This window comes from Dioscorea cayenensis, chromosome 9 (assembly GCF_009730915.1).
Source record: "Dioscorea cayenensis subsp. rotundata cultivar TDr96_F1 chromosome 9, TDr96_F1_v2_PseudoChromosome.rev07_lg8_w22 25.fasta, whole genome shotgun sequence".
In the NCBI taxonomy this organism is placed as follows: Eukaryota; Viridiplantae; Streptophyta; class Magnoliopsida; order Dioscoreales; family Dioscoreaceae; genus Dioscorea; species Dioscorea cayenensis.
In genome coordinates, this window is record NC_052479.1 from 3,742,632 (window position 1) to 3,753,001 (window position 10,370).

Here is a 10,370-nt window from a genome sequence, read left to right on the forward strand (position 1 = left end):
TAAAGGTTGACATGTAATATAAAGTTCAAATAAAAGTTCTTTTGGTTCCATCATGGGAGTAAACCACAGTATGTTCCGCACCTTGTCTTCTCAGCTCCATCCCCATGGCTAAGAATTACCCAATGTAATATCACTGTATAAACCTTACTTCATCTGGCATTTCTAATGAAGGTCATGTGGATATCTTCCATGAGGTCATTCTTTATGAGAGGAGCAACTGTGTCATGAAGCCATTGCAATTTTAATTTCAAATGAGGAAAGAGGAAAGGGGAAAGTCCTAGCACATGTGTTTTCCTTTGAATCAAATTCTTTTTCAAATTCATCTTAACATGACTGCAATTCAGTGAATTGAGTTTGAGGAGGTCTCCTTTTGCTGAGGTTAATTGGTAATTCTTGCATGGCTATGGGGTTGCTCTGTATATGAGTTTTGAAGCAGTAGAATGGTTCTTTGATGTGTTGTTTTCAGATGAAATGAAAATCTATGTACTATTTTGATTTTTTTGAAGCCATATTCATATTTGTATTCATGCGAGAATGCTATGGCAAAGCAATAGTAGCTAGCTCTATATATACTTTGGTTCTTTTTCTACTAGTAGGATAAAACTTTTCTTATTGTATGGAAGGGATCTTCATGAGAGTGTATCTTGAAGAGGCCTTGCATCAACATTATCATACAAAATGGCCTCTTGAGAAAGTTCCAGCTTAAAAGAATATTTACCATACCTTACGTTTGATGGTGTTGTTTATGAGGTATGCACTGTAGGCCTTTTTCTACCTTATTATAACTATGTGTAACAACTAGGTACGTTCTGTATGTAAGCTGTTGTGAGAAAGATGGATCGGAGAGCGGGTGGATGGTGGACCTGCTAATGTGGTGTTGATACTTTACCATTCATGTCTTGATGTCTAGATTCATAATTTCCAATTGCTCATTGAAATTGTCCTAATTACACTAATATTTCTCATGGCACATGTCAACCTTTTATATGCTTGTCTTTAATTATGTAATTCTTCAAAATCATAGCTATATTAATTAATGTGGTATATTATGTAATTTTTAACTATCTAGATTCATAACTTCAATGTTTTTCTATGCTTTTATCCTTGGAAATTTTGCTGAAAATGAGACTCTGCATCATTATTAAAACATTACTATTATTTATAAAATGTAAAATTGATAAAAAATTAAACTTATCAATTTTACATTTTGTTGTTAATCCTTTTGATTATGATTTTGCAATGCTCCACAACTTGCATGTTTTAAGTTATTCTTAGGTAATTCATAAGCTTTTTTACTGGTTATTTGACCAATTTACAATCATTCATGCATTGTCAAAAGATTTATAATACTATCCTAATAATAGTATCAATTGTTCACTGTTTTATTCATTTTATTTTCTTGTGTAAAATTTTTCAACTTAACGGTCAAGTCATCATGTCTACAGGAGACAATTTCTTCAGTGTCCATGAGGCGTGCTGAACGGGCATTTTGAGAAGCTGATGCAGTGCTGAGCATGTCAGCTGATTGAAGGTCTACTCATATGAAGCTGAAGTTGAAACTATAATTCCAGATTTGCTAGTTCTATATGTAGTTATTATGTTTCAGTTTGTTGTTTCTGTTTGGTGTCTAAAGTTTGGTTTTAATATTCCGAGTGTATTAGTTGCTTTGTGACTAGTGATGTCAAGAGTGTGGATAGAACAGGTGGACGGCCAGGATATCATAATCTGGGTAATTGGCTTTAGTTCGAGGCATGGAGTTGTGTTTGTTTGGTTGGTGCTTTGTTTAAAGTCTAGGTTGTTTGGTTTTCTTAGAGAAAGAAGCTGTAAAAAGCTAAGATAATTGAAGGTTTTAGGAGCTTGTGTTCTGCTGAACTTGTTTTCATTCTCAGTATCTAGATACACTATTCTTCTTCCTCAAAAGCTTAACAGTGGTATCAGAGCTTGGAAGTGAGGAGTTTGAGTGTGTTAGAGTGTTTTTTGTGAAGGGTTTGTGTGATTGTTGTGTGAACAACAGGGTTTATAGCATCGAGTTCCAACTCCAATCATGATGCAGTTATTTCATCTTTGCCATTTTTTAAGGAAGAAGGTTATGATAGGTGGAGTGTTAAAATGAAAAAACTCTTCCGATCACAAAATATATGGAGTGTAGTAGAGAAAGGTGTTCTCAAGGAAGGGACAGAAGCTCAGGTGCTAGAGAGTAACAAAGATGATGCAAAGGCCTGGCATTTGATTCAACAGTCTTTGGAGGATAGTATCTTTGATTGAATTGTGAGGTTCACAACTGCAAAAGAAGCTTGGGATCTCATTCAAACTGAATATCTTGGATTGTCTCGGATTGTTTCAGTAAGAAGACAAACTCTTAGGCAGAAATTTGAAATCTTACAAATGAAAGAAAATGAAGGAGTGCAGCAATATGTATCAAGGGTAGTGTCTCTTGTAAATCAAATCAAAGGTCTGTGTTATGACTTAGAAGAGAAGGAGGTTGTGTCTAAGGTGATGAGAGGTTTAACACCCAAGTATGATCATGTGATTATTTCCATTGAAGAAGCTAGAGATGTTGACAAGCTTCCTTTGAATGAATTGAGTGGAAGCTTGCAAGCTTATGAAGCCAGATTTAATAGATTTGAAGATCAACCTGCAGATAAGGTTTTGCATGTAAAAGGGGAGGCATCAAGTAGTGGTGGTTCTCAAGAGAGTGAAGACTGGTCTACTAGTTTTAATAGAGGTAGAGGGTTTGCAAGAGGTAGAGGAAGATATTTCAGAGGTAGAGGAAGAGGTTTTTATAGTGCAAGAGGAAATTTTGATTATACTAGAAGTAATTTCTCAGATGATCAGAGGCAGCTTTAGTCAAGTCAACAATATAGCAGAGGAGGTCAAAGGCAGTTCAATAGACCACCAACTAATCAAAGGGGTGGTAGAGGAAATTATCAAGATGTCCAGTGTTATAATTGTGGAAAATATGGACATATAAGGTCTTATTGTTGTCGGTAAATAGATCTCAAGACAGAAATGCAAGCAGTGAAGGAGATCAGAATTCAACTGAGTTTGGCAATCTGTTTATGGTGCATGATTGTGATGTGCAGTGTGAGCAGGAAAAATCTTCAATTTGGTTGTTGGATAGTGGAAGTTCTCATCATATGATAGGTAGGAAAAATTTATTCAAACAACTTGATGATTCTGTATCTCAGATAGTGAAACTTGGAGATGATCAAGAGGTGCAAGTTAATGGGAAGGGTTCAGTGGTAGTAATACTTCAGAGTGGAGAAATTAAATTAATACATTATGTGTATTATGTGCCAAAACTAGCACATAATTTGTTGAGCGTTGGTCAGTTGGCCAGTAGTGGGTATGTGGTCAGATTTGGAGAAAAAGAGTGTGATATAATGAATGCAAACTCAGGTGATACATTGCTAACTGTGAAAAGAAACAGTAACAACTTGTATCCTGTGGCATTATCAAACACAGAAGTTACAAATATGGCAGTGAAGAAGAAGAGTTATCTTTGTTGTGGCATTATAGATTAGGCCATATGAATTTTCAGGGATTGAAGGTTCTTAAACAGCAGGAAATGGTAATTGGTTTGCCAAATTTGGAGTAGTTCAAACATTGTGAAGCTTGTGTTTATGGAAAAAAACTGGCAAGGAATGCTTTTGTGGGAGGAAAATCATGGAGAACCAAACAAAGGTTACATTTAGTTCATGCTGATGTTTGTGGTTCAATGCAAATGGAGTCTTATGGAGGAAACATGTATTTTCTTTTGTTCATTGATGATTATTCTAGAATGTGTTGGGCTTATCTTCTGAAGTACAAGCATGAAGTATTTTCATGTTTCCAAGATTTTGTTGCTTTTGTTAAAAGACAAACAAATCAGAAATTGAAAATATTAAGAACAGATAGAGGTGGAGAGTTTCTTTCAAGGGAATTTAACTTGTTCTGCAGTAGATTGGGGATTAAACATGAACTTTCAGCACCATATTCTCCTCAGCAAAATGGGGTGGCTGAAAGAAAGAATAGAACACTAGTAGAGAAAGCTAGAAGCATGATGAAAAGCCAAGAACTTGCTATTAAAATTTTTGGGCGTAAGCAATAATGATCGCAACATACTTGTCAAATATTTCTCCTACATTTGGTGCGAAAGGAAAAAAACTCCACATGAAGCGTGGTTTGATCTGAAGCCTAAAGTAACTCATTTGAAGGTATTTGGGTGTCTGGATTTTCAAAAAAAAATACTTCATGGCACCTAGAACATTCATTTCAAATTCTCTTTTCATATCTACCTTGAACTGATCAGCTTTTAGCAAGAATGAACTCATATAAAGTAGGTCATCAACATACACACATGCCAATAGAAGTTCTCCATTGTCCTCAGTCTTTTTATACAAAGTATGTTCCGTATAGCTCCTTTGAAACCCCTGTGATTGAAACCAAGCGTCTAACCTTCCATACCAAGCTCTAGGAGCTTGTCTTAGACCATATAAAGCCTTAATTAATTTATATACCATCTTTTCTTTACCTGGGACCTCAAATCCCATTGGTTGAGCTGTATAGACTTCTTCCTCAAGCACTCCATTAAGAAATGCGACTTTCACATCCAATTGGAAAAATTTGGCCACTCTTTGTATGCTGTAGAAATGCCAAAAACATTCTTACTATATCCGGCCTCACCACTCGAGACGACCTCCTCATAATCCACTCCATACCTTGAGTATATCCTTTAGCTGACGAGTCTAACTTTTGTACTTGTCAATTTCTCCATTTGGTTTGAATTTAGTCTTATAAATCCACTTTACTCCTATCATTTCTTTTCTGCTGGCAAGTCACATAGTTTCCAAGTACCATTCTTTTCAATAGAATTAATTCTTCAGCCATTGCTTTTCTCCACACTTCTACTTTTTCGGCTTCATCAAAAGTTACAGGATTTGAAACATGCAAGGCAAACGTACAACTTTCATACACATCTCTGAGTGCTCTCACTTTTTGAATTGGTGATTCATCTACTCTTGATGCACTTTCTTGCCTTGTTTGTGTGTCTGGTGTACCATCACTCTCAGAGCCAGATGTTGTTAATGTACCATTATTTGATAAATTTGATGTTCCACTGCCAGAAATATCAACTATGATTGACTTCTTTCCTGCATCATTCTGCAACATGCTTGTCTTCTCATCCCACTGCCAACACTTGTCCTCCATAAAGTAGACATCTCTGTTCAGAACTATCTTCCCTTGAATCAGGAATAAAAATCCTGTATGCTTTTGAATTCTGACTATAACCAACAAAAATACCTTTCTGAGCTCTCTCATCAAGCTTCCTTAAATTCTGTGTAATTTGGGTCTTGAAATTAAGCAAGATAAGGCTGGAATACATATGTCTCAAAGAAAATATTTGGAGGACTTGCTGAAGATGTTTCACATGCAAGGTTGTAAGCCTCAGAAGTGTCCTAATGACTCCTGAGACAAAGATGCAAGTGTTTTTAAAAGTCCAAGAGGCAAATGCAACTGCTCGTAGAGCTTGATTGGTAAGTTGCTACATTTAACTAATTCAAGGACTGACATTATGTTTGTTGTTAATTTGTTATCCACATTCATGTCAAAACCTACTAGAATTCAATTTACTATAGCAAAATGTATTCTCAGATATCTTGCTGGAACATTAGATTATGGTATTCAGTATGACAGAGGTGCTAATTGTGTTCTAGAAGGTTTCTCAGACAGTGATTGGAGTGGAGATTTAAATGATAGAAAGAGTACATCAGGTTATGTGTTTAGTTTGCGCACAAGAGCAGTATGTTGGTCCTCTAAAAAACAAAAAGTCGTGGCTTTGTCAACCACAGAGACAGAATATATGTCTCTCTGTTTAGCATGTTGCCATGGAATCTGGATGAGAGGGATTTTAATTGATTGTGGTATGCAATATGATGTTCCAATTACTATGTGGTGTGACAGTAAATCCTCCATTGATATAGCCAAAAATCCGACTTTGCATGGAAGGACCAAGCACTTTGATATTAAGTTTCACTTTATCAGAGATTTAGTGGCAAAAAAAGAAGTAAATTTGAATTTCTATAGAACTGATGAACAAGTAGCTGATGGCTTAACAAAATGTTTGAATTTTCAGAATCATTGCAGATTCAGAAAGCAGCTAGAAGTTTGCAGCCTTCAAACAAAGGGGAGATTGTCAGCTAATTGAGGGTCTACTCATATGAAGCTAAAGTTAAAACTATAATTCCAGATTTGCTAGTTCTATATGTAGTTATTATGTTTCAGTTTGTTGTTTCTGTTTGTTGTCTAAAGTTTGGTTTTAATATTCTGAGTGTATTAGTTGCTTTGTGACTAGTGATGTCAAGAGTGTGGATAGAACAGGTGGACGGCCAGGATAGCATAATCTGGGTAATTGGTTTTAGTTCGAGGCATGGAGTTGTGTTTGTTTGGTTGGTGCTTTTTTTAAAGTCTAGGTTGTTTGGTTTTCTTAGAGAGAGAAGCTGTAAAAAGCTAAGATAATTGAAGGTTTTGGGAGCTTGTGTTTTGCTGAACTTGTTTTCAGTCTCAGTATCTAGATACACTGTTCTTCTTCCTCAGAAGCTTAACAGAGCAGGCATTTTCTTTATTGTTTTATTCATTTTTCTGCTTTAAGCTTTATTTCTTTTTTATATTATTTTTTTATGTTAATACAATAGGTTGGTGCTGGTGGTTGAATTTGATTGATCAGTTTGTTTTTCCTCTTTAGTGACTAGCTAGACAGGTTGGTTTATGCATATGTTTTCTTTTTAAGTTCTATAGTAACACTCAGCTAGTAAGATTGATTGCAAATATAATACACAGTGATTAAATCATCAAGATATATCATGCACGCTCTAAGTCATTTTGTGAGCACAGATCATCATTTATTATTTTCACAATGCTACCAATCATCATGAAGATTAATTTAATGGTTGAGTAGTTGTTAAACCATCTCCACAGATCCTACATAACATGTATGTCTTACTGGATATTAAATTATCATGTTCTTGTTCCTCATTGAACTAGAGCTTTAAACTAGTATAGTCCAGATGAATTTTGAATGTTTTCCTCATTGTTACTAATATGAACTTTCGAACAATGAGGCCTTAGATCAATTCAGAAGAAATGATGCAGTTCCAGTTGAAGATATGGAAGGAGGAAGAAGTGATCAGGCTGTCCATTCAGGTGGAGGATCACCAGGTGGAAAAGTTAGATCTTTAAAGGATATCTATGAGAGGTGTACCTTTTCTCTAAATGTAACTGATCCCTCTACATATGAAAAAGCAGTGAAGACTGAAGTGTGGAGAGAAGCAATGAGGGAGGAATTGGATGCAATTGAGAGAAATAATACTTGGGAACTGATGGAGCTTCCATCCGATAAGAAGATTGTGCAACTGAAGTGGGTTTTCAAGATAAAGTATCTCTCAGATGGAAGCATACAAAGACACAAGGCCCGTCTAGTTGCAAGAGGGTATACACAACAGGCTGGCATTGATTTTCATGAAGTTTATGCTCCTGTTGTTAAAATGGAGACGGTGCGTCTCCTCCTTGCTATATCGCTGTGCAGAGAAGGTGGCCAGTATACCAGTTTGACATCAAATCTGCATTTTTGAATGGAGAAATACATGAGGAGGTGTATGTTGAGCAGTCATCTGGTTATGAGAAGAAGGGAGAAGAACATAAGGTGTTTAAACTAAAGAAGGCACTCTATGGCCTGAAACAAGCTCCTAGAGCTTGGCATTCAAAAATTGATGGTTATCTCCAGGGAAGAGGATTCATTAGGAGTGTGAATGAACATACACTTTACAAACGATGTGAAGAGGATGGAAATTTATTACTGGTGAGTATTTACGTGGATGACATAATATATCTGAGTTCATCTCAGGCAATGGTGATGGTCTTCAAGCAAGAAATGAAGGATTGTTTTGAGATGTCCGACTTCGGATTGCTGAATTATTTCTTGGGTTTGGAAGTGAAGCAATCAGATGGGAAGATATCCATCACTCAAAGGAGGTATACCGAGGAAACACTGAAATTGTTCAATATGCATCAATGCAAGCCAGTTTGCACCCCCATGAACAGCAATGAGAAGCTACAAGGCAGTGATGAATCCGGAGCTGCTGATTCAAAGAAGTATAGGAGTCTTATAGGGAGACTCTTGTATCTGACTCATACACGATCGGACATTGCTTTTACTCTGAATCTATTGTCTAGGTTTGTTAGCAAGCCTACCAGAATACATTTCGGGGCAGCAAAACATCTCCTAAGATACATTGCAGGTACAAGTAATTTTGGCGTAATGTATATAGAAGTGGAAGACTGGAAATTAAGGGGTTTTAGTGATAGCGATTGGGCAGGTTCAGTTGAAGACAGACGAAGCACATCAGGGATGGTTTTTGATCTTGTTTCGAGGGCCATCTCATGGAACTCTAAGAAACAAGATGTAACTGCACTCTCTACGACCGAGGCCGAATACATCACAGCCACTGGTGCAACCTGTCAAGGTATTTGGTTAAAGAGAATGTTGGAAGATTGTGGTATGAAGATCAATGAACCTATTAAGGTGTGGTGCGATAGTCGATCTGCTATTGAGATTGCTAACAATCCTACACATCATGGAAGAACAAAACATATTGATATTCGGTTTCACTTTATCCATGGTTTGGTGGCAGATGGATCGATAGTGTTGGGGTATTGCAAGTTAGAAGAGCAGAAGGCCGACATTCTCACAAAACCTTTGCCGGTGAAGAAGCATCAGTATCAAATGGCTCTGTTGGGAGTTAGAGATATTTCAAGCAGGGAAGGATGTTGCAAGGTGCTTGAAATAATACCTGATGAAGTTGACTGGTCAAAGTCTGAAGAATTAGAAGTAAAAAAGCTCATGAGGAAGTTGACTTGTCAACTGGCCAATGAAGATGAAGGATCTCCACTATCAGTCCAGGAGACATCTCATTAAGTTACACCGCCGAAGCCGCCAATGAGAGCATGGGATCGTGATATTCACCGTACTGATGTAGTAATTATTAAGTTAACTTTTGTACTATGTTATTCTATTGGATCTTTTGTGTTGGAACTCTATCACCATGATGATGAAACTTTTATGAAATTTAAAATGAATGGATCTCTGCCAGTAGTTTTTGAGCGAGATATTCTGAAGTTAGAGCTCCAGTTTTTTAATTTTTCTTCTTAGCTGTGTATCCTTTTAGTGACTGAATTTTCACAGTCAATCCTAAACAGAAAAGACTTATTTGATTTTCCTTCTTCTATTGATACTATTATATCATTGTATGACATCTAATACTAACCTTTTGATAAATTGACCTTTTTATCTTTTAAGTGAAAAATGTTTGGTTTTCTCGTGGAGGCTTAACTCCTTTGTGCATCGATCATGTACTTATTGGTATGCTTTGTATTTTTCGTGTTGCTAATTATTGATAACTGCATGTGAAAGTTGCTACAGCCTTTAAATTTTTATTTTTTATTTTTATTGGTTGACCAATGCTTCTCTTGATGCTTCCTTTTTTAACTTAACTATATACTCTTTTATTTTCACATTGAATATTGGTTTTCAGTAGTAATCAAATTAGTGCTTGAAAACCAATTAGTTTCTGAATTTCCAGTTCATTATTATTTTTTCTTTTTTTAAAGCCCAAAACTAACTCTGGCCAATGTGGTTTAGGTTTTCTTGAATGAAAATTTGAATTCATAGTTTCTTCCATTTTGAACTGTATTGACCCAAATGCCTTGTCAATTAGGAGCCTTGAGATCACTGGATTCTTATGATTGATGACATTGTTATTTGCATTAGGCTTCAAAAGTACTTAAATCAACAAGGTTTCATGTTGTTGGATACGGTTGGACTACATGTATTGGGAACTTTGGAGATCTTGATGAGTCTGTTGCAGCTGTAATTTCATTGTTGCCGCTGCTGTGTTTTCTGGAAACCGGAACTTTGAGGGCAGAGTGCATCCTTTGACTGGGGCTAATTATCTTGCTTCACCTCCACTTGTGGTGGCATATGCTCTTCCCGACACTGTAAGCTGATATTCCTCACATCTAATTTTCATCCACGTTGCTGACAGTGGTTGTCATGGTTAAATTCATGATAATTTTTAGAATTATACTGTGTGGTACGAGCTTCTTGACATAAAGATGTATTATGGAAGATAAATTCTGTTCCCTCTTTCTCTTTCAAATCACTTTGGCTATGTTGAAGGAAATTTTTTTCATGCATGCCAGCATTGTGCAAGTTGCATGGATAAAATTCTGTTGTGCTGTCTTGCTGTTCTATTACTTGGAATTTCCACTCCCACTTTTACTTTCTGTTTTGTACTTTTCCTTTCAATTCAGCATTGAATTTATTGTTATTGTCA

At 36.3% G+C, this 10,370-nt stretch overlaps 1 protein-coding gene across 1 annotated transcript; it reads left to right on the plus strand.

Moving 5' to 3' along the window:
• Window positions 1-1,678: 1,678 nt before the first annotated feature.
• LOC120269133 lies at window positions 1,679-3,524 on the plus strand. The gene is made up of 5 exons (XM_039276432.1): window positions 1,679-1,729; window positions 1,890-1,964; window positions 2,080-2,251; window positions 2,345-2,837; window positions 2,996-3,524. Exons 1-5 carry the CDS (start codon window positions 1,679-1,681, stop codon window positions 3,522-3,524), a joined length of 1,320 nt encoding a protein of 439 aa, XP_039132366.1.
• Window positions 3,525-10,370: the final 6,846 nt, after the last annotated feature.

Coding starts and splice junctions, on each gene's coding strand:
- LOC120269133 (XM_039276432.1), top strand. CDS start 1,679: ATGTCAAGAGTGTGGATAGAACAGGTGGACGGCCAGGATATCATAATC. Junction 2,252..2,344: donor TCAACAGTCTTTGGAGGATA/GTATCTTTGATT, acceptor GGATTGTTTCAG/TAAGAAGACAAACTCTTAGG. Junction 2,838..2,995: donor AATTTCTCAGATGATCAGAG/GCAGCTTTAGTC, acceptor GTCGGTAAATAG/ATCTCAAGACAGAAATGCAA.